The 27098-nt window shown below is 39.9% G+C and overlaps 6 protein-coding genes across 6 annotated transcripts; 1 reads left to right on the forward strand and 5 right to left on the reverse strand.

The window, feature by feature from the left end:
- Positions 1 to 11894: 11894 nt before the first annotated feature.
- GCK72_006793 (uncharacterized protein) lies at positions 11895 to 12458 on the reverse strand (the record flags this gene model as incomplete). The annotated part of the gene is made up of 3 exons (XM_053725798.1): positions 11895 to 11917; positions 11970 to 12369; positions 12420 to 12458. The coding sequence occupies 3 exons, from the start codon at positions 12456 to 12458 to the stop codon at positions 11895 to 11897; spliced, it is 462 nt and encodes a 153-aa protein (XP_053589992.1).
- Positions 12459 to 14623: 2165 nt separating this feature from the next.
- GCK72_006794 (uncharacterized protein) lies at positions 14624 to 15132 on the reverse strand (the record flags this gene model as incomplete). Its single annotated transcript, XM_003110164.2, has 3 exons — positions 14624 to 14701; positions 14753 to 14904; positions 14958 to 15132. 3 exons carry the CDS (start codon positions 15130 to 15132, stop codon positions 14624 to 14626), a joined length of 405 nt encoding a protein of 134 aa, XP_003110212.2.
- Positions 15133 to 15359: 227 nt separating this feature from the next.
- GCK72_006795 (uncharacterized protein) lies at positions 15360 to 15821 on the forward strand (the record flags this gene model as incomplete). Its single annotated transcript, XM_003109972.2, has 2 exons — positions 15360 to 15534; positions 15586 to 15821. 2 exons carry the CDS (start codon positions 15360 to 15362, stop codon positions 15819 to 15821), a joined length of 411 nt encoding a protein of 136 aa, XP_003110020.2.
- A 706-nt stretch (positions 15822 to 16527) lies between these two features.
- On the reverse strand, positions 16528 to 17139 carry GCK72_006796 (uncharacterized protein; the record flags this gene model as incomplete). Its single annotated transcript, XM_003109819.2, has 3 exons — positions 16528 to 16689; positions 16736 to 16896; positions 16953 to 17139. 3 exons carry the CDS (start codon positions 17137 to 17139, stop codon positions 16528 to 16530), a joined length of 510 nt encoding a protein of 169 aa, XP_003109867.2.
- A 566-nt stretch (positions 17140 to 17705) lies between these two features.
- On the reverse strand, positions 17706 to 18014 carry GCK72_006797 (uncharacterized protein; the record flags this gene model as incomplete). Its single annotated transcript, XM_053725799.1, has 1 exon — positions 17706 to 18014. The coding sequence occupies one exon, from the start codon at positions 18012 to 18014 to the stop codon at positions 17706 to 17708; it is 309 nt and encodes a 102-aa protein (XP_053589993.1).
- Positions 18015 to 18608: 594 nt separating this feature from the next.
- GCK72_006798 (uncharacterized protein) lies at positions 18609 to 26696 on the reverse strand (the record flags this gene model as incomplete). Its single annotated transcript, XM_053725800.1, has 12 exons — positions 18609 to 18686; positions 18741 to 19259; positions 19309 to 20226; positions 20271 to 20402; positions 20504 to 21286; positions 21715 to 22269; positions 24800 to 25259; positions 25306 to 25421; positions 25956 to 26235; positions 26280 to 26392; positions 26438 to 26560; positions 26616 to 26696. 12 exons carry the CDS (start codon positions 26694 to 26696, stop codon positions 18609 to 18611), a joined length of 4158 nt encoding a protein of 1385 aa, XP_053589994.1.
- Between the last annotated feature and the right edge of the window lie 402 nt (positions 26697 to 27098).

Below are 27098 nucleotides of genomic sequence, written 5' to 3' on the forward strand. Positions count from 1 at the left end.
AGTATTCTGAAACATTATTAAAACTGTCTGGGACACAAAATAAAACTGGTTATTAAGGAGACTGGATTAAACTTTTAGTCTATTGTTTTGGTCTAGAGCTTTGACTTTCATCTGAAACTTTTTGAAGTATGAAGTGAGAATCGCTTTCAGTAGTTCTTGGGACTTGCGTTTTGTGGCCAGCGGATCTTGGACTTGAGTTCCTATTCATTGACTGCTTGCTTGATCTGTTCTTGGATTGAACTGACTTGTTGTCTCGATCTTTCTGAACTAGATCTGTGAATTGTTGAAAAGAGCTGATTGCTCCAGCTAGGCTGACTGTGTTAGATGGTGTTGAAAACAATATCTGAGGAGATTGCTTACTTCCCAAATGTATGACGTCTTCACCAATCTGTAATCTGGCATTTCTGAAATCAAACTGAACGGGTGGGAGTCTTGAGAGAAAATCGGTTCCGATGATGATTTCTACTCCACCAAATGTCTCTGGCGTACATCTACTCACTGTAAAATGCGTCTTATGGCGGATTTTGTAAGACCCGATGGTATAAGTAACCATAGCTGTTCCAGAAATTTCAACTGAATTAAGTCCAAAACCTGAAGCATGAGTACTCAGTGGCTGCTCAAGTTGTGTTATACCCAAAACTTTACACATGTGCTTGCTGCTGACTGTTATTTGAGCACCAGTATCAATGAGAGCTGTTGTTGCATAACCGTTTGCTCTAATAGGTACACTAGCTATGTATGGACATATGTGACTTGTAGAAGGTGCTTGTCCAACTTCTGAAATATTCTGACCAGTGATACCTGACTCGTGTACGATGCTGACGGAATGATCTGCGTCGTTGAACTTGACTTGTTTCTGTGTCCTTCCTTCTTGCTTCTTTTTGAGCTTTGAGATCTGCGCATCTTTGAACTGAAGTTGTTCTTCTTTCAGTTTGATCTGCTGTTTAAGCTTCTCAATCATCTCGTTATCGTTTGAAGCTTCAGCTACTGATGAAGTTGACGCGGGAGTCGTCTTGTGATTTGACTGGATCTTGTGCTTCCGGTTGACTTGAACTTCTCGCCAACAATCAGAGGCATAGTGACCTTTACTCTTACAGTTGTGACAAGTTCTTTTGACTCTTCCGTTCTTGAGTGATCGCTCTGAAACTTGTTTTGAATGAACTGCAGTTACCTGTGGTAAGCTATCATTCGTGTGACTGATGATGTTGACCGGCAAGCCACTTTCTGCGTTGAGATCTTCTTCTATTTTCATAGCACGCAACAAAATGTCTTCTGGCTCTTTGAGGTCTTCTTTCATGATCTGTAACTTAATGTCAAAACTCAAACCTCTAGTGAATGTTTCCACAATCAGGTGTTTTGCGAACTCATCGTTACTGTCACCATAAGCAAGTCTTGCGAGACGTACAATTCTTCTGTAGAACACTTCAACTGCTTCTCCAGCTAATCTTTTTGTTGACCGAAGTTGGTTTTTAGCTGCTGAAACGTTATGCGAACTACTGAACCTGTGTCGAAGCGCGTCAATGACATCTTGAAATGAAGCATCTTCGTTCTTCTTAATGACTTCTTCTGCTTTGTCTCGAGCATCTTCAATCAAATAATTGAGCAAACACGTGAGATGCATCTCAGACTTCATTGTTGACAATGCAATGCGATCTCTGAATGTTCTCTCGAAAACGTTGAAATCTTCGTCGATCTTTCCTGCGAATGACTGCAACTGGGGACCACTAGCAAACGAAACCATAAAGATTCTGGGATATATCTGAAGCTTGGTGGCTGAAGCCGTTAAAAAAAATTCAGGTTTGTCAGGTGTATTACTAATCACCATACTGACGTTCTTCTGCGGAGGCGAACCAGTAACACCGGCGGGCCCCACGGTGCAGAATCCGAAAGCGGGTGTTACCTGACAATGTCTACTTGTAGCACAAAGCTGACGTGACGTTGAAATTCTCATCTCTGTGTCGGTGTCCTTCACCGCTTTCTGATATTTGGGTTCTGCTCTACATGTTGCCGAGTTGACTCGTTGTTGTCTGGTTACTGGTCTGCCTGTAAACTTTTTACCTGTTTTCTTTCCGTTTGTCTTGATCACTTGACTTCTTGCGGTTGTATGCTGACTTCTGGAAGTTTTTGATGTCTTCTGGCTCTGTTTGTTGACCAATTCCAATTTTGCGAACTTTGGATGTTCTTCCTTCTTCTTTAAGGACGTTGTTAGCGGTTCAGACGATTTCACATCGTTACGATTTACTGACATTGCTATCAATGCTAACTTTTGTTTGCGGATGACTCCTGTAACACTGCTGAAAGTGTGCGATAATACCTGAGAATCCTTTGTTGTTTCCACGGTGACTGTGGACGCGTATGTGCGTTTCTGTTCTGCTGCGACATTGTTCTTCTTCGCTTCAGCATCTGTACTTCTGGGTTTTTCATCTTCCGCTATCAACCGACTGTGAATGACTGCTGCTAACTGAGATATTGTTTCCTGACTGCTTTTCGCGAATTGACTTCTTCCGACCATTTTCAAATCGTTTCTCATCAAAGCTTCGAACATGAGAGTCTTTTCTGAAACACTTAAACAGATCGACGTTCCTCCGATCAACATATGATCGTTCTCGCTCGTATCTGTCACTGTGAGAATTGCTTCCCGACTACAAAACGCGATTGATGTTCCTCCAATCAACATATGATTGTTCACACACAATACTACGCATCGTTCTGCCGTTTCTGAACCACCAAACATTACCGCCGTTCCTCTAATCAACTTATGATTATTCTCGCACGAATATATGCTGATGTGAATTGCTTCTCGACTGCTAATCACGATTGATGTTCCTCTGATCAACTTATGATCATTCACACACAATGTGTACACGCGAATCGGTCCTTGACTTCTCACTTCTACTGCCTTAACTTCTGAAGAATCGCTTGCTTTTCTTGTTGCTGACTTGTCTACTTCACTTGTTGTATTGTCGTCAACTGCATTTCTTCTTTCTGTACCGCCGAACTTCTACGCTTATCACCGATGTTGCAAGTGCTTCTTAACTGAACGATTTTCTGAAACTCTGTTACACTGGGAACTGCTGATGATTCAAAAGCCCAAAAATGTTTCTGGTTTTCACCACGACATAAGAATTGGTTCTCCGAAGAGATTGCGAGGGCTACATAACTTATACCTGACTGCAAAGGAAGGTTGCTAGAGGAAATCCGCGGAGGCGAGCCAGTAAAACCGGCGGGCCCCGCTGTGCGGAATCCTCTAGCTCCCTTAACTTCCAAAACAGCATTTTCCGTCGTATCCGACACACGAAACATCGCCAAAGTGACCATCATCTGCACGATAACCTTCTGAACGTCACTCTTCTCCAAGCTTGAGTTGATACTTCTGTAAACCGTTTACGGTGTCACTGGCCACAGGCACGAAGCCGAGCCGAGTACAAATCGAAACAAAAATCGATAATTTTTGCATCATGACAGTGGATCCGACACACAGCCCGATCCCGCTGCCAAAAGCAGAGGTACGAAAAGAAAGAGTACACAACAAATTCTGATTAATCCTACAACCAATGACAACGCCTTTGCCTAACCTTACCCTGACCCAAAACCTAAACCTACTGAAAACCTACGCGCCTTGCTCATCCTAAAGTGCACTTTTAAGAAAAGGGGCGGGAGGGAACTAACGAAACAATAAAATGAGAACAAAAACGTTTATATGCGAACGGGGATTTTTTAGTTAAAGGAGGAAAAATACGGGCGAAAAGCGCGCAAATTCCTACTCTAAAACTATACTCGCTGCTACCAGTAAAGGTTCGCATATAAAAGGCGGATAATGATTTGTAAACTCATTTATTGTGTGAACGTGTTAGAGTATTACATTCAGAGGTTGGGACTAGGAAGCGGGTGCAAAGCAAAGGGAAAGGTTAAAGTATAAAACTACAAAAGACTGCCTAGAATGAGCGTTTCCGCTCCTTATATAGGGAAAGGCGAGAGAGTGAGAGAGTTTAGAGAAGAAGAGTTTGGCGCCATGGTGAACGGTTTGGCGGGTGAGAGGAAGTTGGCGGTGAGCGAGAGAGTACTGACGAGGAGACGAGAGGCGATGAGACGGTGAAAGTTTGCAGGTCTGATCGTGTGAATCGTTCGTATTGAAGGGAAGTGTAGTGATGCGAAGTGCACACATTTGATAAAGAAGGAAATAACGCTAACGGTTTCATGAAAACCGTTACAATACCTCGTTCATAATTCCCAGATACGTAAGTACCTTATCTGTGCAGTTGTATACCGTATACCTGTTTACCTACAATCGTTTTGTGTTAACAGTAATGATACAATAGGAAAGGGTCTATCTATTTTATGTTGTCTTAAAAAACGTGACTTGTATAAGAAATTGGAGAACTGGCTCCTTCATCGGACCATAGGGTTGATGTTTTCGCACGAAAGGTTGTAAGAAAGAGAATGTCAAAAATCGGTGACACCAGGGTGGAAAAAAAAACGTGACTAATCAAACGAAAGAGAAGTCGTCTGAGGGAAAGAACAAATGGGTCCTCTAATCCGACCGTTCGAGGTTCCAAGTTTTCCCAAATTTGAGAATGTCCCAAGTTTTGAGGAGTGTTGTATCTGGTTTTTCAAGATATCTAATTTCCATTATAACTGATGGTGGTGAATACCGGAAGAGGGCCCTTTTAATTGAGACGCTCTCTGACTAGCTCTTTGAATGATTGTACCAACTGCTCTGACATGTGAGTTGAGGATTTCAGTGTGATTTGCTCAGAGAAAATGTTTTGGTAGAAAACTGAAAACTGGAGAGGTGAAAGTTGAAGTTTTGCCGGTTTACATGGTGATTTTTCACTCTTTCAAACTCGTCTCCCTTTTTTCCCTATTTTTTTTCTCCTGACCCCCTACAAATCAATAAAACAAATAAACAACAGATGTCGTAATGTCTATTGTTTGGCTCAATTGTCGTCACAAATACCACCTGCCATGTTATCTTCTTGAGAGATCTGAACGTATACAGTGCATATGCCCCGCCCCCTGAAGATATGAGGTTGGATGGATGGAATACAATCAGTTGTCCCTTTTACTTTTGAGCTCTCTTTGTTTCTAATTGCATTCAATCTACAGTACTGGTCAAAAAGGTATCATTTTATGCTGAAAATTTTGCAAATGCCCACCTTTGAGAGTGTATCATAGTAAAACTGACTGTCCTACAGAATAACTTTTTATGGGATCAAACAGACCAAGAATAGAACTCCATTTTTGTTTTTGACATTTTTTTGTACGGACACTCCCTAGAAAGTTATGTATCGACAAAGTAGTTTCTCCCTCAAATCGACCAATTTCAGTGCAAAATAGAGTGATTTTTGAGTTGTTCTCTTAGAATTACTATAACTCTCTAGGAAGTGTCCGTACAGAAAAGCTCTTGGTCTGTTTGATCCCATACAAATTTATTCTGTGAAACTGTTAGTTTTACTATGAGACACTTTCAAAGTTGGGCATTTTCAACTGATATAACACCTTTTTGGCCGATACTGTATCAGCGCGTTTGATTGACTTTATCAGCCCCTTTTGCTTTTTCCAAATTTTTTCATATCAGTAGAGAACCCGTATTCTTCTCTTTGATCAGAAACTCTAGCCACAATCCCACTTTGGACACATTTCAAGCAAATATCAAATTACCCAAACAATTGATGTTCTCAGCTCATTATTTATTTACTGTCATAGTGTTTCGAAAAGTTACTTTTACAATGCCCTCCAATATTGATTCTTACTTTGAGTAAATAGCAGATGTTGTCTCTCTCTCGGTATATTGTCAGGGACATTTTCTTCACATATTACCATCTACCTTCTTATCTCCTTGGGAAATCTTACCGAACGGATAACTTTGGGGGAAACTTGGAACCTTGAACGGTCGGATTAGATGGCGCACCTGTCCTTTGCCAGATGACTATTGTCTTCTGTCACCCAAATTCACTTTCGTTTGAATATTCACGTTTTTGTTTGACCTCATCAACCTCTTTCTCCTTTTTCCGTGCCCTTTCCCAAGACAACATATAATAGATGGGCTTACCGAACGCAGGAATTAGACTCCGCCTTTTGCACGCAACTGCTAGTAGACCAGTACTCAGTCATTCTCCCCCCGTCTACAACGAAGTCTTTCTAGGTTTTCCTTTTTTGTTATATTGCTTATAGTTTCCCACAACATATTATTTATGTATATCTTTTTAATATTATACCAATTACGTTGAATTCAAATACTTATTTCAGCACCACGTGCCAAGCTGAGATGAACATGCCCTGCACACCGACAAATGGAAGACCAAATGGAAGAAATGGAAATGGCGAACGAGACGAATCGATGATTACACTGACGAGGAGAGTTGCTATCACACAAAAGGACTCGGAAATTGGTAAGTTATTGACTTCCCCCACCATTCTTATCTGTGTCGGTTCCGGTTAGACTGATCGAGCATGGCGCTGTAATAGTCTATACTTATCCGGGCTGAGGTTTACTTCAGTAGACGCGGGTTTGAATCCTCCCGATCTAGAAATCAACAAAATTATAATTGAAACTCCCAAAAACGGGATAATTTATTTTGATCTAGAAATCAACAAAATTATAATTGAAACTCCCAAAAAACGGGATAATTTATTTTCAATTGACTTCCCCCACCATTCTTATCTGTGTCGGTTCCGGTTAGACTGATCGAGCATGGCGCTGTAATAGTCTATACTTATCCGGGCTGAGGTTTACTTCAGTAGACGCGGGTTTGAATCCTCCCGATCTAGGAATCAGCAAAATTATAATTGAAATTCCCAAAAACGGGATAATTTATTTTTATCTTGAAATCAACAAAATTATAATTGAAACTCCCAAAAAACGGGATAATTTATTTTCACTTTGACTTCCCCCACCATTCTTATCTGTGTCGGTTCCGGTTAGACTGATCGAGCATGGCGCTGTAATAGTCTATACTTATCCGGGCTGAGGTTTACTTCAGTAGACGCGGGTTTGAATCCTCCCGATCTAGGAATCAGCAAAATTATAATTGAAATTCCCAAAAACGGGATAATTTATTTTTATCTTGAAATCAACAAAATTATAATTGAAACTCCCAAAAAACGGGATAATTTATTTTCAATTGACTTCCCCCACCATTCTTATCTGTGTCGGTTCCGGTTAGACTGATCGAGCATGGCGCTGTAATAGTCTATACTTATCCGGGCTGAGGTTTACTTCAGTAGACGCGGGTTTGAATCCTCCCGATCTAGAAATCAACAAAATTATAATTGAAATTCCCAAAAACGGGATAATTTATTTTGATCTAGAAATCAACAAAATTATAATTGAAACTCCCAAAAAACGGGATAATTTATTTTCAATTGACTTCCCCCACCATTCTTATCTGTGTCGGTTCCGGTTAGACTGATCGAGCATGGCGCTGTAATAGTCTATACTTATCCGGGCTGAGGTTTACTTCAGTAGACGCGGGTTTGAATCCTCCCGATCTAGGAATCAGCAAAATTATAATTGAAATTCCCAAAAACGGGATAATTTATTTTTATCTTGAAATCAACAAAATTATAATTGAAACTCCCAAAAAACGGGATAATTTATTTTCAATTGACTTCCCCCACCATTCTTATCTGTGTCGGTTCCGGTTAGACTGATCGAGCATGGCGCTGTAATAGTCTATACTTATCCGGGCTGAGGTTTACTTCAGTAGACGCGGGTTTGAATCCTCCCGATCTAGGAATCAGCAAAATTATAATTGAAATTCCCAAAAACGGGATAATTTATTTTTATCTTGAAATCAACAAAATTATAATTGAAACTCCCAAAAAACGGGATAATTTATTTTCAATTGACTTCCCCCACCATTCTTATCTGTGTCGGTTCCGGTTAGACTGATCGAGCATGGCGCTGTAATAGTCTATACTTATCCGGGCTGAGGTTTACTTCAGTAGACGCGGGTTTGAATCCTCCCGATCTAGGAATCAGCAAAATTATAATTGAAATTCCCAAAAACGGGATAATTTATTTTTATCTTGAAATCAACAAAATTATAATTGAAACTCCCAAAAAACGGGATAATTTATTTTCAATTGACTTCCCCCACCATTCTTATCTGTGTCGGTTCCGGTTAGACTGATCGAGCATGGCGCTGTAATAGTCTATACTTATCCGGGCTGAGGTTTACTTCAGTAGACGCGGGTTTGAATCCTCCCGATCTAGGAATCAGCAAAATTATAATTGAAACTCCCAAAAACGGGATAATTTATTTTTATCTTGAAATCAACAAAATTATAATTGAAACTCCCAAAAAACGGGATAATTTATTTTGATCTAGAAATCAACAAAATTATTATCGAATTTCCCAAAAACGGGATAATTTCTTTTGATCTAGGAATCAGAAAAACTATAATCGAAATTCCAAAAAACGGGATAATTTATTTTCAATTGACTTCCCCCACCATTCTTATCTGTGTCGGTTCCGGTTAGACTGATCGAGCATGGCGCTGTAATAGTCTATACTTATCCGGGCTGAGGTTTACTTCAGTAGACGCGGGTTTGAATCCTCCCGATCTAGGAATCAGCAAAATTATAATTGAAACTCCCAAAAACGGGATAATTTATTTTTATCTTGAAATCAACAAAATTATAATTGAAACTCCCAAAAAACGGGATAATTTATTTTCAATTGACTTCCCCCACCATTCTTATCTGTGTCGGTTCCGGTTAGACTGATCGAGCATGGCGCTGTAATAGTCTATACTTATCCGGGCTGAGGTTTACTTCAGTAGACGCGGGTTTGAATCCTCCCGATCTAGGAATCAGCAAAATTATAATTGAAATTCCCAAAAACGGGATAATTTATTTTCAATTGACTTCCCCCACCATTCTTATCTGTGTCGGTTCCGGTTAGACTGATCGAGCATGGCGCTGTAATAGTCTATACTTATCCGGGCTGAGGTTTACTTCAGTAGACGCGGGTTTGAATCCTCCCGATCTAGGAATCAGCAAAATTATAATTGAAATTCCCAAAAACGGGATAATTTATTTTTATCTTGAAATCAACAAAATTATAATTGAAACTCCCAAAAAACGGGATAATTTATTTTCAATTGACTTCCCCCACCATTCTTATCTGTGTCGGTTCCGGTTAGACTGATCGAGCATGGCGCTGTAATAGTCTATACTTATCCGGGCTGAGGTTTACTTCAGTAGACGCGGGTTTGAATCCTCCCGATCTAGGAATCAGCAAAATTATAATTGAAATTCCCAAAAACGGGATAATTTATTTTTATCTTGAAATCAACAAAATTATAATTGAAACTCCCAAAAAACGGGATAATTTATTTTCAATTGACTTCCCCCACCATTCTTATCTGTGTCGGTTCCGGTTAGACTGATCGAGCATGGCGCTGTAATAGTCTATACTTATCCGGGCTGAGGTTTGCTTCAGTAGACGCGGGTTTGAATCCTCCCGATCTAGGAATCAGCAAAATTATAATTGAAACTCCCAAAAACGGGATAATTTATTTTTATCTTGAAATCAACAAAATTATAATTGAAACTCCCAAAAAACGGGATAATTTATTTTGATCTAGAAATCAACAAAATTATTATCGAATTTCCCAAAAACGGGATAATTTCTTTTGATCTAGGAATCAGAAAAAACTATAATCGAAATTCCAAAAAACGGGATAATTTATTTTCTATTGACTTCCCCCACCATTCTTATCTGTGTCGGTTCCGGTTAGACTGATCGAGCATGGCGCTGTAATAGTCTATACTTATCCGGGCTGAGGTTTACTTCAGTAGACGCGGGTTTGAATCCTCCCGATCTAGAAATCAACAAAATTATAATTGAAACTCCCAAAAACGGGATAATTTATTTTGATCTAGAAATCAACAAAATTATAATTGAAACTCCCAAAAAACGGGATAATTTATTTTCAATTGACTTCCCCCACCATTCTTATCTGTGTCGGTTCCGGTTAGACTGATCGAGCATGGCGCTGTAATAGTCTATACTTATCCGGGCTGAGGTTTACTTCAGTAGACGCGGGTTTGAATCCTCCCGATCTAGGAATCAGCAAAATTATAATTGAAATTCCCAAAAACGGGATAATTTATTTTTATCTTGAAATCAACAAAATTATAATTGAAACTCCCAAAAAACGGGATAATTTATTTTCAATTGACTTCCCCCACCATTCTTATCTGTGTCGGTTCCGGTTAGACTGATCGAGCATGGCGCTGTAATAGTCTATACTTATCCGGGCTGAGGTTTACTTCAGTAGACGCGGGTTTGAATCCTCCCGATCTAGGAATCAGCAAAATTATAATTGAAATTCCCAAAAACGGGATAATTTATTTTTATCTTGAAATCAACAAAATTATAATTGAAACTCCCAAAAAACGGGATAATTTATTTTCAATTGACTTCCCCCACCATTCTTATCTGTGTCGGTTCCGGTTAGACTGATCGAGCATGGCGCTGTAATAGTCTATACTTATCCGGGCTGAGGTTTACTTCAGTAGACGCGGGTTTGAATCCTCCCGATCTAGGAATCAGCAAAATTATAATTGAAACTCCCAAAAACGGGATAATTTATTTTTATCTTGAAATCAACAAAATTATAATTGAAACTCCCAAAAAACGGGATAATTTATTTTCAATTGACTTCCCCCACCATTCTTATCTGTGTCGGTTCCGGTTAGACTGATCGAGCATGGCGCTGTAATAGTCTATACTTATCCGGGCTGAGGTTTACTTCAGTAGACGCGGGTTTGAATCCTCCCGATCTAGGAATCAGCAAAATTATAATTGAAACTCCCAAAAACGGGATAATTTATTTTTATCTTGAAATCAACAAAATTATAATTGAAACTCCCAAAAAACGGGATAATTTATTTTGATCTAGAAATCAACAAAATTATTATCGAATTTCCCAAAAACGGGATAATTTCTTTTGATCTAGGAATCAGAAAAACTATAATCGAAATTCCAAAAAACGGGATAATTTATTTTCTATTGACTTCCCCCACCATTCTTATCTGTGTCGGTTCCGGTTAGACTGATCGAGCATGGCGCTGTAATAGTCTATACTTATCCGGGCTGAGGTTTACTTCAGTAGACGCGGGTTTGAATCCTCCCGATCTAGGAACCAAAAAAATTATAAGTGAAACTCCCAAAAACGGGATATTTTATTTTCTATTGACATCCCCCACCATTCTAAACCGGTACTATTCCCAAAATTTTCTTAATAGGTAGATGTACGGTAGTTTTAATTAACAGGTGTACGGTATACAGGTGTTCTGTAAAATCATAGGTAATCAGTTATACATGTAACTAGTTGTACAGGTGTACGGTAGGGATTCCGGTATTAGATCGGTTGTATTCAGAGAATTTTTTAATTGTAGGTAAACAGGTATGCGGTATACAGCTGCACAGATAAGGTACTTGCGTACCTGGGAATTATGAACGAGGTATGATGAATTACAGGTAGGCTTTGCAGGCCTTTTTTTTTTTAGAAAGTTACATTTTCAGAAAGTTACACACAGGTTTTCCTGGTGACGTCACCATTAGGGTGTAAAATTCTTCTTGGGAGGGTGTGTGTAAAGTTTTCCTTACATTCTACTTATATCTTACTGCACGGTACTGTACCTTTGACATTTCTTAACCAGTATCTTTGTTAGACTTAAGTTGTATTATTTACCATGAAAGTATACCAGTAAGATGGTTCAATGCTTGTGACGGTTGTGCTCTACATGTGATAGGAAAATGATAGCACTGTAAACATTAATATGAAAATATCCTCGCTGAATCACACGCTGGCAAAACAATGATTTATCGAAAAAGAAACTTTTTAAACCAAAATCAGATGAATGGGAGAGATAGTTATCATTGCTTCAAATGAACGGTACCTGAAACACATCTGTTTCTCAATAACCAGGATCCTAATTTTCCTTTCCTTACCAGCTCGAACTTCAAAGACATTAGTTAGTGGGATCCCATTCGAGACAGCTTCCTGAGCCAATCTATTCAAAAATACATTTCCCGTATCCCCAATGTACTGTTCATTCACAACGGTATCTCTGAAAAAGTAAGCAGTACCATCAGCCGCAGCATTGTCATTCAGTAGAGTTAAGTGAATAGGGACCGCTCCGCTATTCTCAAAATTTAGCCCACTCCGATTCTGTGTTAGCATTTCGAGTACATATGGAGAAAGCAGTTGTTGTTGAATATAGTAAAATGTTTCATCTCGGGGACTTTCTGTTGTGCCAAGAGCAAAGTTCATGTAGTAAACTCCATCATCTCCAATTGCAGAGACATTCAATATTTTGCTGTCATATTTGACAATGCTTGCAGATGTTATCTGAATCCAGATGTTATCTGACTTTGGAGGAGAGTAAGTTTTTAAATTACCTGAATCAAAATAATAGATAGGAATATATCTCCCAGCATCTTTGGTCTAAACTTTAGATTTGATTCAGTTTCCGCTTGTAACATCGTTTTATGCATACAGAACCTCAATTACATGATGCATACAATAAAAATTTCCATGATAACAAAAATATTTTGATCCTCTAGAGAGAATGTTTTGCAAAAAAACATAGCAAAGTAGGATTAACAAAAAATTTTTTATTTTTCAAACTCTCATATTTCGAAAAGCCCAAACACCCATTTATTATCAAAACTCTACATAAACTCTCTACTCGAAATGTTAGATTCGATATATAATCTCGTCCTCCGCTTTCTTTTTCTGCTTACTTTTAAACTTTTCCATAAGGTTTATCGATTCGAAATTTATACAAATGACCAACTTTTCTTTGGACATCCTATTGCAACTAAAACCAGACAAGAAAAGTTATCGTACCAGCCCAACAATAATAGTAAAATGTGAGACTGATCTTTTTGGAAATCTAGGATGCGATTATTCTGATGAAGATAAAAAGTCTTTTGGTTTATTTGAACGAACAATGAATATGCGGTACGCGATAGAGTTTATCCTAATGGTGGCTCATATAATTTTCATGGTTTATGTATATAGATCCAGTAAAAAATCGAAGGTGATTTTAAAGTTACATACTTGTCCAGGGTCGAGCCTTTCCGGGTGTTTCCGACCTGTCGGGTCTTAACAAGTATGTAAAATTACTGTAAAGTTAATGCAAAAATGAAATGTTCCAGAGATCTACCAACATTCTATTTTATCCGTTGTCTATCACAATAGTATTTCGATCCCTCATATGCTTGTACCGTATTCCTTACGACAATTTCATCGATCCTCATTGGTATCCTGCAGTGACGTATGTTAGGATCAATCTCTACATCAATTTCTTCGCTAACTTTTTCTTTTTGTCACTTCTTTTCATCATGTCTCTTATTATATCATTGAAACTGAAAACACATGTTTGGAAGAAAACTTTGGGGTTTTTGGTTTGTGATATTCTTCTGAGCACTTACGTCACATCGGTGTCAACGGAACTTAAGTTTTCTGATTTTATGTATGAGTACTACGCGCTGTGGTTAGACAAGGGAACAGATTATTTTCAAGAAGTTAGTTTTGTCTCACCTGCTATTTTATTTGAATAATTATGAAATTTCAGGTGACCTCAAAGTTTTGTTATCTTGTCCCTACAGGCTCTATCTTTTGTTCATTTATATATTACTATCTCAATCACAAAAAACCATCGGAAAACACTCCTGATTCCATTGAAGACCAATTGAAGCTGCTCGTCATAATTACAATTTCAGATGTTTTGTACATTGTAAGTTTCTTTTTTAATCTTTCCGGCAAGAAAATTATTCTCAGACTCCTTTCATGGTGAATCATCTCCGGGAACACAACGGTCCGGTGATCGGGGTTTTTAACTATCATATGCTTTTTTATTTTCCTGATATTTTTTGGCCAGTTTCAGTGATGTCACTCTATTGAAGAAGTGACAAAAGAGTAGCAGTGGTTGTTCCAGTTTCTCTGAAATGTTGAGTACAAAATAAAGTTTCATTTTGATTAAATTCAATTCTTGCGTAGAAGACACGAACTTAAAAGATTCATTTATTCCACTCCTCCATCGAAGTCGATGCCAGATTCAGGAATATGGAAGAGTCTCTCATCTGTAAAAAGAAGCTCTGTCAAAAGATAGAAAGCATTCAACCAACCGCTTTCATTGCTGTTAATCTCAAAAACTTCGAATCCATCAGCACCCATTGGTGCGGTTAAGGTGGTCATCAATAACGATAGAAAGAAAAATATTAGAAAAAAGTTCATGATAGGAAGTTCTCAACTACCTGTGAATGAGTTCAATCGTAAACTTTTTGAAATTGAAAAACTGGTTTCATTTTTTAGTACCAAAACTTTTTTGAACAGATTTGGATTAGTGTTAAGTTCTGTCTGTGAAGGAGGTGTATCGATGCAAACAGATCTATTGTATTTATGTTCTGACCTTTCAATGAGTCTGAAATCTGACGGTGTGATTTTCCGCAGTGTGAGTTTTTCTCACGAAGGAGAAAAATAAAAAATTCCTGTTACACAACACTACTCTGGGAATATCCAGCTTGCATTTAAAAAGAGTCAAGACTCCCTTTGAATGCTCATTATTTATTATTCAAATCAATCCAATACATGAGAATTAGAATGTATTAGTAGGCTGGCAATCGAAGCACTTCTCAAAATTGATCATTGTATATCCGGTTGGGCTGGTGGCGCTCTGAAAATCGAAAAGTTCGAGTTTTAGATCTGTCTAATTGTCTCTATATACCGGGGTCAAGGTCATCTTGACAAGGTAGACCATACGACCCTCCTCTTGGACTTGAGCCACTCCGACAATATCTTTTCTTATGGTTTCATGGGCTTCCTGGACGACGATTCTATTGATTGGGGAAGAACGAGTATGGAGGAAATGGTCGACTACTGAAAATGGAAAAAAAAATAGATAGGTTATGGAGTCTACCTCCTGAATATACCATTTCCTTTTGGGGTGAGCTCGTAGAGAAGATCAGTTCCATGATTCTCATGAGCGAAGAGGATCAGGTTCGCTTGAACTTGAAGCTGTTCAACTCCAGTCAACCAGTAGATGGTTGAGTTGGAGAGGCCGACGAAAGAGGCGAGAAGAAGAAGGAGAATAGTTGGTGAGCGCATCTTCGGAGGAAGAATGATGAAAGGTACGGGGGAGCGGGGTGCTTAATAGGCAGGTGTTAATCGAATCAGAGCTGCGGAAGAGGTTTATGGCCGCGTTCTCAGATCGGTGCGGAGATGGCTGGAAATCGGAGGGTTTCAGAAAAACCGCCCACAACTATGATTCGATTAACACCTGCGCCTATAAAGCTCCCCGCTCTCCCGTAGATGCCATCATTCTTCCTCTGAAGATGCGATCCCCAACTATTCTCCTTCTTCTTCTCGCCTCCTTCGTCGGCCTCTCGACTTCTACCATCTACTGGAAGAATCATGTGAGAACAGTTCAGAACCAAGCCGGCTTGATTCTTTTTGCCTATAGGCATAAGGATGCGCCGCTTTTCTACTCGCTCGTGCCAAACTCAAAGGGTAAGTGACAAGCATACATAGATCGATCCTAACGGAAAAACCGTCTTCCAGAAATCGAAGAATTCTTCGCCAACCATGGAGCCGACATCGTTTCCGTAGAAGCCCAGGAAGCCCATGAATCCTTTGGAAACGATATCTATGGTGTGATCACGGTCAAGGAGAAATTCAGGGCCTATCACGTCCAAGTGGAACTGACTTTTGATGCGAGTAGTCCAACTGGGTACATCATCACCAAGGGACACGTCTGCAAGACTGAAAACTGCAAATACGATAACGTCAGATACTGATTTTATTGAACTGTCCTTGTGGTAATAAAGTGATTGAGCATTAAGCAAATGATAATGAGAAGGTGCATTTTGGGAACTGTCTGATATTTCCTAGTTTATAATTTTTTTCTGAAACCTTTAGCATCACATTATTTATCTTTTTCATCACAAGTAAAACAAAAAATATCCGATATCACATCACGGGCGAAGAGAAAAAGAAAGAACGACGAGATGTAAAAAACCATTTTTTGAGCATTTAAAACCAGGAAAGAGAAATATTTAAATAACAAACTAATTATCGGAATGGGGAGTAATTAGAAAAGATTTTGATGTTCAGACACTCTACTGATTGGATACACGGCCCCAAACGTTAGATGCTTTTGCAGTTACTCATTGAGTTAATCTTGTAATTCTCAATCAATCTTCGAACATGACCCTTCTATTATCGTGACCCACGTCATCGTTTCTTCATCGATTACTTGATTTTTTTCTCTCTCCAAGTTTTTCAGCACCACAGGCACACGTTTTACGACCGCGTTCCCAGAGAAGGAGAAATCGACAAGTGTGTCTCGAGAATTTGAAGTATTCTATCAAGATAGTTTCTAAAATTCTCCCGGATAATAGATACGTGACACTCACGGGATTTACTGCAATTAATGCTGGACGCACCCTCTCAATAATAAAAATGAAATGCAAAACAGTTTATTCAGAATAATCAAATATTCAATTAGCCTCCAAACACTTCCTCAACGCTTCCCGGTAAATAGTCGATGAGGTACAGGTAACACCAGATGAATCCGACGAGGCAAGTTGGGAAGTTCCTTTTGTGACTGTAGTCCGGATGTTGGATGACTGAGACGAAGCGGTATCCAGATGGGCTGACGGTGTCCTGTAAAAGTTTCATTTATATCGGTCAACATAGAAGTGCAGCTCACCTTTTCAATGACCATGTTGACCAACATCTTATTTCCTCCATCTGCGTGGGAGTAGAATACCATCCCGGTGACGAAACCTGGTTTGGGGTAGGCGGCATCTTGTACTTCCATGATGATAGATTTATGGGCGGCAATGAGTCTGTCGACAAGCTCATCGGTTTCTGAAACATCAAACATTAGACTCTTCCTTGCCACACCAACGCTTCGTTTGTCTTACGTTGGTCTAATGGTATCATCGACTTGACTTGAGCCTTGTTCTCGTTTTTCACCGCAGTTTGGAAGATTTCCAGATGATGCTCGAGTACTTGTTGAGCACTCAGACCGCCAACAGTTCCGGAGAAGACTCTTGCATCAGCACGAAAAACTCCGGCCAGGAGAAGGAGAATACGAAGAAAACGAAACATTGAGAATGATGTTCGCTGGGGAACGGCGATATTTATAGAGGGAAAAGATAATCATATGCACAGTTTTATGATTTTGGTTTTTGAGATTCTGTTAGCAGGAATGGAGGGGAAGGAGGGGGTACTAAAATTTTGCAGGGTTGAGCATTGATCATTCAGAAATGGGAGAATGAGAAAGGAGTACTGTAGTATCTAATCGCGACTATCGGATTAGTTGATATGAAGTGGTCTCGTGTCTTTTTCTGCCTACCAATTTTCCATTCGCCTGGATTCAAATGAAAAAGAAAGCTATTTCCGTACTCATTTCTTTTAATTCTAGTCATAAAAATATATATATATCTCATTATCGTCACCCCTCCCTTAAGCAAAATTTTGTTATTTAAATGTTTCCTTTTCCTGCTCTTTTAATATGTATATCAAACTCTGGAAACCGCCGACCAACCATCACCGGAATCGCTCCGCTCTGAGAACATGGTCATAAACCGCCCGCAGCTCTGATTCAATTAACACCTGCCAATAAAGCTCCCCGCTCTCCCGTAGATTCCATCATTCTTCTTCCGAAGATGCGCTCACCAACTATTCTCCTTCTTCTTCTCGCCTCCTTCATCGGTCTCTCGACTTCTACCATCTACTGGAAGAATCATGTGAAAACAGTTCAGACTTAAGCCAACTTGATCCTCTTTGCCTTGAGGCACAAGGATGTGTCGCTTTTCTATTCGCTCATGCCATCTGATCGATCCGACCAAAACCGTCTTGCAGAAGTCGAAGACTTCTTGGTCGACCATGAAGCCGGCATCATTTCTGTTCAAGTTAGTAGTCCAACTGGATACATAATCACCAAGGGACACGTCTGCCATTTTGGAGACTGCAAATACCATTACGTCAAATTCTGATTTTATTGATCTGTCCTTGTGGTAATAAAGTGATTGAACGGAGATGGTTGAAATCGGAGGTTTTCAGCTCTGCTTACTGTTAAGGAGAAGTTCAAGTCCTATCACGTCCAAGTGGAATTGACTTTTGATGCAGGTAGTCCAACGGGATACATCATCACCATGAGACACGTCTGCAAGACTAAAAACTGCTAATACGATAATGTCAAATTCTGATTTTATTGAACTGTCCTTGTGGTAATAAAGTGATTGAGCATTAAGCGAATGATAATGAGAAGGTGCATTTTTGGGAACTGTCTGATATTTCCTAGTTCATAATTTTTTTCTGAAACCATTAGCATCACATTATTTATCTTTTTCATCACAAGTAAAACAAAAAATATCCGATATCACATCACGGGCGAAGAGAAAAAGAAAGAACGACGAGATGTAAAAAACCATATAGTACAGATATGCAACGGCAAAAAGGGGGATGCAAAAAACTACCAAAAAATAAAAACAAAAAGGTTTGGGAGGGGAACGGTGACCCGTTTGGCAAGAAAAGGGAAAAAAGTAGAAATTATAAAAAAGTGTTAATTAGAATTATTTTGAAGTGGCTTCCTCGTCGGATGAGTGGGATGCTGAGGATGTTGATGGAGAGTCACGGGCGGACATTTCGACCTGGAATTTCAGATTTTCAGATTTCAGAAAAAAACATTTATTTTAAAGACTCACCTCCGCCTGTTTCTTCTCTTTTCGTTTCCTCAGTCCACCTTCTGCTCCTCCACCTCCGTACGCCTCCTTTTCCGCATTCTGCTGCCTCAATGGAGGCGGCGGTGGCAGCACAGAGTCTCCACTTGTAGGCGTCAACTCCGGATCTGGTCCAACCAACGTCAGAATGACAGGAAGTACACACAATCCGTTGAACACTCCCAACGCCACAAGAAGTGTCATTGTGTAGAAGAAATAGGTGACAACGAAGTCGAATTCAGAGAAGATGAGCATGACGACTCCGAGGAATGTAGAAATCGCTCCGTGGTATACTGGAACGAACATGTGTCGGAGACACGACTCAAGACGTTGATCGATGGTTCCGAGAGCTGTCAGGAAGGCCAGCTCAACGTGAGCAGTGAACTCAACTCCTATTCCGACGGCACAGATGAGGGTGACGGCTGAGATGGGATTCATCTTGATTCCCATCAGACCCATGAATCCTCCGAGCTCAATGGTGGTGATGACGACGATACACATGATCTGAAAAGATACAATTCAGTTGCACAGCTTCGGGGAACAAAACACTCACCAATGTAGCAGCCCATGGGTTGAACATGAGAATCGAGATGACAGTGAAGACGGCGGCGGCGATAATCAAGATAGCCATGAACAAGTTGAATCTCAACGACAAATATTGCTCCCAGAAAGTGAAGGCAATTCCAGATGGATAATTTGGAAGTCCTCTCTCTGTATATTCCTCGCAAGTGGCACGAATCTCTTCAATCATTTTCACAATAGCTGGAGTATCCACTAAATCATTTTGATAGAATGGCATCTGAGAATACAGAAGTGGCTCAGAAGGTGGGACAACCTTTGCGGTCTTCTCGTTGTACTCCCATCCAGGTGGTGCTGGGTAGAATGATGCCTGGGATACGTAGTACATCATGTTATCCACGTTGAACCATCCAGTCAAATAGTTGTAGAATCCTTCTGGATTGATAATCTCGTTTTGATCTACCATTTTCATCTTTCCAAGTCTTCCATCACAGTTGTAAGTGTTGCCGAAGGAGCAGACAAGTCTCGCTGCTATCATGGATTCTGGGGATGGTTTCTCTCCATTCACCTTTATCGGATTTCCATTTGTCAAATCAAACTTTCCAGCTGCCAAGTCTTTTTCCAATGCCTTATCCAAAGACTGAAGCCACACTCTCAACATAGACATCCAATATGGTTGAAGTTTGCCTTCTGCTTTGATCATAAACTTGGATGCTCCCAGTTGTTGTCTGTACTCTTCAATCAGTTGTTGTTGATGAGGAATGTCGATTTCATTTCCACGAAGCACAGCGAACATTGGATAGAAAGAGAAATACTTTTCACGTGCACGAAGGAAAGCTGCTGGTGGAGTGTGTTCTGGAAGGATATCAGCCAGCTCGAGTCCCAGGACAGATGTAGACATTCCGTAGAGACCGAAGACAACTGCAGTGGCGGTTCCGATGAGAATTACGGCCTGGAACACTTAGAATGAGATAAAAATGAATAAAATGAACTAACCTTGACAACATTATTCTTGAGAGCTGGGATATAGATATTGTTGAGAAATCCTCCGACGGTGTACCATGGTTCGTATCGTCTGAACTCTTCGTTCTGCTTGCCATATCCTTGCAACTCAGCACGTGATGACATCTGAGTCTTCTATATATATTAAGGTGGATGATGAAAGTGAGGCTAATGATATTACACAAAATCAAATTCGGAACAGTTAGGACTATTATTTAACAACTTACATTGGAAACATTGCTTGGCACACTCTGGCTCGCTGGCATCTGTGGAGTTCCTCTGCTACAGTAGGCCAAATCTCTCTTTCCTTTTCTTTGTCTTCTCAAGTCGATTCCAATCATTGCTGGGAAAATGAACATAAGGAAGATCAAGTTGAAGAGCAGAAGGATTGCAGTTTGAGAGCAGAACGATCTCAGAGCAGGAATCGGAAGAACGTATCCGGAGATGAATGCAAGAATATTGTTGATCGAGGTGAGCATGACCGACATTCCAGTCTCTTTCAACAGTACTCCGATTTCATTTTTGTCGCAGATATTAATGATTTCATCGTAGTTATGGAGCAACAAGAACATGTCATCAATACCCAATCCGAGTGAAAGGAAAGGTACTACTTGAGTTGTTGCAGCATTGAAGTTGATACCCAAATGAGTGGCAAATCCTAATCCACAAATCGAGGAGTATGTAACCAAAATGACTCCAGCGATAGCCAAGGCGACATTCGATTGAACAGCGAGCCACCATCCTTGGAATCTTCCTTGAGTGAATGCAGCATAGATGACCATGAGAACGTATCCGATGACGATGATCATGTAGTTGAATTGGGAGAACTCTTCTAACATATCAGCGATGGAAGTGGAAGCAAGTGGATGGAACACTCTTTGCTCTTTATTAGCCTCGTGACCGTAGAGTTTCTTGGTGAAATTTCTCTGCCATGAAGTGATGATCTCTCCGGCCATCCATGGTTGGAAATGGTGGCGGTTGAGGCCCGGGTGGCTGTCGGTTTTGTCATTCTGGGAATAAGAAAATTAATGATGAGAAAACGATGAGCAACTACTAGCTCGGTACTGTTCTTACAACTGCGCTCTACCGAAATATCTTTGAAAACTTTCTCTTTTTCTCTGACAAGAGAAGTCTATAGAGACGCGGCTTTCAAACTATCCATAAATTAGGGTATAGGTACTTTCGACTACGGGGAGTCTATTTCTGCCATCAAAATCGGCTAAATATCTCTGTGAGCTTTTTCACATGGAGGTTCCGGAATTCCATGCGAAAAAGCTCGACAGTACCTATGACAAAATTTATAGAACGTTTGAAAGTCGCGTCTCCAAAGACTTCCCTTGTGAGCCTCTCAATTACGCACTCAGTTTTCTTCGGTTTTGGTAGAGCGCGGTTGAAAGACGCATGCCGTGCTAATACAAAACAAGAATAAAATGCTCACCTTAATTCTCACAAAAACATCATATGGACTCGACACCAAGAACACCGATTGTAGGGCCTCTGCTGACACCAGCTTTCCATTTTCTCTCTCGATTCCTCCGATGATCAGATCCTCTGGCCATTCCATGATCTTCTTTCCGAATCCCTTACATCCTCCGGTCATTACATCTCCATAATTTGGATACTTTGGCATCTCCTCCTTTGTCAAAAACTCTCCTAATCTATTTGGATTCTCTTGCATCCATTTGAGAAGAGAGCCTCCGTATTCCAGACAAAGCGTGTTCTTCGCTTCCTTCTCTGCATCTTTCTTCGGATTCGTTGTGTTTCCAAGACCGTTGATATAATCCGCATCATCTTCATATGCATAGTAATCATCGTCCTTCTTGGAGTCTCCAGCTGATTTTTTGGTGGCAGACGTTGCTGCTGTAGTTGCTTCATCTCCGTCAGTTTCAGCTTGTCTCTTTCTTCTTTTCTTGCCAAAAATATCACTGAGAATCGACTCGGCAATATCCTTAGTTTCTTCCTCCTTCTTAATGATTTTGCGCTCCAATGTGACCTAGAAAATAATACATCGTATAAAATGAGTCTCTTGTTTGCTCCGTTGCTCTTTCCCCCCCCCCCCCCCAACACAATTCTGTTTGCCCTCCCTAGTCACTTGGTCAGCTGGGGGTATAGCTCAGTGGTAGAGCGCTCCCTTATATCACAGGTAGACCGCAAAGTCCCAAAAACGGACGACCGACGGCTGAGCGGCCGCAAACGTGCGAGTGGCGAACCAACGGCGGCTAAACGACCGCCAACGGGCCAACGACGGTCCGTTTCCGGCCCGCCAAAACACTCAGAAAAACCAGTCAAAAAATGGATTTTCGAAATACTGCTTCAAAATCATTGTTATGCTATTTAGAATCCGTAGAAGTTGTTTGAAGCTACAATTTTCTCGTTTTTAATATGTTTTGAAGCAAACGGACAAACGACGGGTTAATGACGGACCGTAAACGGACTAATGGCGGGTTTAGTGGCGTCTCAATGTGGGAAAACAGGCTGAGAAAGAATTTGGAATTGAAAAGCACAGAAACCTAGAAAAAAATAGTTGTAGCATTCTAGTAATTCTGTAGAAGTCTTACTGGTTGATTTTTGAAACCAAGTAAGATCATATGAGCAAGAAACAATGCTATTAGTGGCTCAGCGAGCCGCCATGGTGTGAGGGATGACTATACTTGGGGGTACATTCAGATTTTTATATTCAAGAATCTGTTAACTCACAAAACCAAACCAGAAGGGTACATTAGTGTATCTTCTATTCACAATCTCACAAGTATTACTGTAGATTCGCTATCTGATCACTTCCTATTATTATTCAGAAAGTTTCGTTTTTTTTTCAAAAATATGTCACAGGAATTGTCAGGTTTTTCATTTCATGTGTTTCTTTCAGAAAATTATTCTTTTTCACCGAAATTTCCGAGTATTCGCATTTTTCGAGTAAACGCATTGAAGCTGAAGCTCGCAACGACACTCCGAAATTACGGCAGCGCGCCTTGTTTGTCGTAAATCGACACTGAAGTTTTTCCGCGTCAAAATTTTATTTCGTTCGTTTTCCTTCAATTTTTATGGTATTTCTTCTGTTTATCTTACATTCTTTTCAGTAAAAATGGTTTATTTATCTGTCAAAAACTTTTTCACTCGTTATTTATTACTAATTTCGACGAAATTGTCTATTTTCAGGCTAATCGAGAATTTCGTCGTCGGCGCGGCCTTACTTGACACTAAAAACGAGGAATTTGAAAGGATTCGTAAGGTTTGTATCAGGTGATTGCGTAACCTAAGTGAAAAATGTGGATATTTTCAGCAAATGTCACTGGAAGCCCGAAGTTTGTGTCCAAATCTACAAGCGGAATGGCTAGTTAATCGATAAGGAGAAGAAGTCTTCAGTGGAAATTGGACTCAGTGGGAAACCAAAAGTATGATATTCGCGCTTTTTCAAGGAATGGAAACTAAACTAGTATTTTCAGAGATCAAACGGCCAAGGTCCACATGGTTTAATGACCCAAGTTTGAGACTTGGATACACTATTGTCGAATGGCGATGACCACCACTAAACAATAGCATCAATGGAAGCGGAATGAGGAGCAATACAGCAACAACAACAATCACCTGGAGGAGAGGGACCAAGCCGTCATCATCATCAATCCAACATTATTGATGCCGATGCAAACGACAGTGGAAACGAACTATCGATGGAATGAAGTAGTAGTAAAGTCTTTATAGGCGATTCAATGTCCAATCATCGTGGAGAACACTCGAAGAATCATCATCATCAAGACCGTCTACTCGGTCAAACGGCTACTTCGTCGATTCAGGGATTTCAACAATTCACTGGTTCTCTGTTCGATACACCGCCATCAATGCTCTCATCATGCTAACCATGTTGTCAAATGACATCTTCCCAATTCGATCATCACGAACTTCTACCAAGAAGCAACTTTTGAGTGATAAGTAAGTTATCCAATAACTATGAATTGTGTTGTAACTTATTATCTTTCAGGCTGATTCGATTCGTCTACAAGCGAATTCATCTCAACGAAGATTGCGCATCAAGAGAAGCGGCGAGAAGAAGAAGCGAAGAGTGTCATACATGACTCGCCTGCTTGATGCGGAAAATCGACGAACAACAAGCCAAAAGGCGAACATTTAAATGTCTTATTCACCTAGTTATGATGTTTCTTTTTTAAATTTTTTTTTATAAACAACATTTTCTGTTATTAATTTTAATTTGATAATAAATAAGTATTTATAATAACGAGTACTGTTCGCAAAAAACCATTTTTAATATGCCTAATGGGGAGCGGGAAGGGACCAGAAAGGTTTAAAAACGGATGAAAAACGGCCCGTCAGCGCGTCAAAAAGCGAGAAAACGGGCCGTCTACGGATGTTCTACGGACCGTTAACGGCCCGTCGGTCAGCCACAGAATGTTCGCCGGTGATCCGGCGCTGGTCCGTTTTTGGGACTTTGCGGTCTACCTGTGTAGCATGGGAGAGGGCTGGGGTTCAATTCCCCATACCTCCATAAAGTTTTACTTTTTCTTTCATACCTGCTCACTCATAGATTTTGCCAAATTCCACTCGTTGAACTTTGTGAGAGCAGCACATCTATCGAAATAGTTTGGTGCAGATTTGGGGCATTCCTCTTCTAATGGATCAATGCATGGTCTGTCGAGATATGCTCCATCGATTCCAGCTCTTTCGAAGAAATTTCCGATTGGTCCCAAATCGAAGAGAGCTCCCACCTCTTTGATGACTGAGGTCGGATTCAAATTCTTCCAAGTCACATTTCCAGGTGGAAGGGAAGAAATAAAACTTGACACTTCTGGTCCCAAATTCAATGGTGGGTTCGGCCCCAACGCTTTAGCTCCATCCCAATAACAATCAACAGGGGTAATCCAGATACAAGGGATGATTTTGTCAAGAAGTTTCGACATGATTCCAGCGAGTGGTCCACTGTTGAAAGATGGGCCTGGTGGTTTGAAACAAATGTCGGATAGGGTCCAGGTCCTGGAGAAGGGGCTATTATTTTCAGTATTGTGAGGGAAAGACTTACTCATTGAACATATGAACTTCATAACCAGCGATCTCTTGCATAAGCTTAGTGTGTTTTTGGAGAGCTTCTTTCGATAAAACATTTTCACCTTCGAATGACGGGGTTTGGATGACTACCTATAAAATGTGAAATACAGTACCGTGCAAAAAGATAAGAACTTTGGCTGTTTTTAGTTGAAAATGTCCAACTTTGAGAGTGTGTCTAAGCAATTCTGATTGTCACTCCCAGTAGATTTTTAATGAATTATACAGATCAATAATAGAGCTTCATTTTTGTTGTTTTGGACTTTTTTGTACGAACACTCCCTAGAAAGTTATGTATCGACAAAGTAATTTCTCCCTCAAATCGACCAATTTCAAGTGCAAAATAATGCAATTTTTGAGCTGTCACCTTAAAATGATCATAATTTTCTAGGGAATGCTCGTACAAAAGAGTTGTCAACAACAAAAATGAAGTTCTACGTTTGATCTATATGATCCACTAAAGGATTTTCTAGGTGCAACAATCAGAATTATTATGAGACACTCTCAAAGTTGAACAATTTTAACTAAAAACGGAAAAAGTTCGTATATTTTTGCACGGCACTGTAGGTTAAAAAAAGTTATGTTGACAAATCACAAAATGAAACAACAAATGAATGATATTCTGACCTGAAAACCTCCTCCTAGTCCATTCTCTTTCGGCAACTCCGGACCTCTCCTCGTCTCTGCCTTTACTGGAGCAGGCGTCGCTGGTTTTGTCGCTTTTTCGATATCTCTCTTGATTTTATGGACATGATGAAGTTGTCCAGTTTCCCTGTCATGTTTCACTTGTCCCAAATAATCCATTTCCTCATTTAATCGACCTCCTTCTGACACCCACAACTTCACGAGATCGGTCTCGATGACAACGTGTTGAAGACCTCCTAGACATAGACAGTACAGGATCATACTGGAATGAGAATTTCATATTTTGCAGTTCGTTTTAATTTTTACCTTATCAGAATAGTCCACCACGCGTATCGCTGTACAAAACAACCAATTCTGAAGAGCCATAACTGGAAGAATGCTCTGGCATAGAGAGCGATTCGGTTTCCGGTTGCCTTGCCCTGAAAATCTACTTTTTTCAACAAAAAAACCAATAAATAACTAACCCGATTAATCTGTTGAAGTGACATATCCGCATCACACCATGTGGGTGCATGAGCGAACTTCTTCTTCCATGCATCTGAGAAGTCTTCTGAATCGAAATTCCCTATCAGACGGTTTTCGAGGAACTGAAAATAGTTACAATTGATTAATTAAAAATCGAGTTTTTTGTTCTTTCCAAACCTTTTTCTGAGTCTTATCAATAACATTACGAATACAATGTTTTGCGTCTACCAGTAGTGATGTCCTCTCCTCAGAAGACATTCAATTATTAGCGGCTAGATGGTAGGGATGGAAAAAGGAATTTCGAAATTGAAATGAAATTGAAATTGGATATAGGAGAATGATCGAAGGGGAAAGTCTGGATCATTTAGATTGGTGGGTTAGGAAAATGAAAAGATAGGAAAATTCATGTCTCTTGATGATAATGATGATGGATGAGGGGAATCGGAGGAGGAAGGTTCTAGGGAGTACTGTAGTACCAAAATGTATTTTCGAACGGGGTTTAACATTCAATTTTTCGTGAGATATGGGTCGAAAGTACAAAAAAATTTGTTTTAATTTTCATTAATTAAAAAAAAATTCTCTTTGTTTTCTTGGAGAATGGGCTTAACACATATCTGTAGCAAATTTCATGTAATTTTTGATAAAATATATAAAATATAC

Source organism: Caenorhabditis remanei, chromosome II (assembly GCF_010183535.1).
Source record: "Caenorhabditis remanei strain PX506 chromosome II, whole genome shotgun sequence".
NCBI lineage: Eukaryota > Metazoa > Nematoda > Chromadorea > Rhabditida > Rhabditidae > Caenorhabditis > Caenorhabditis remanei.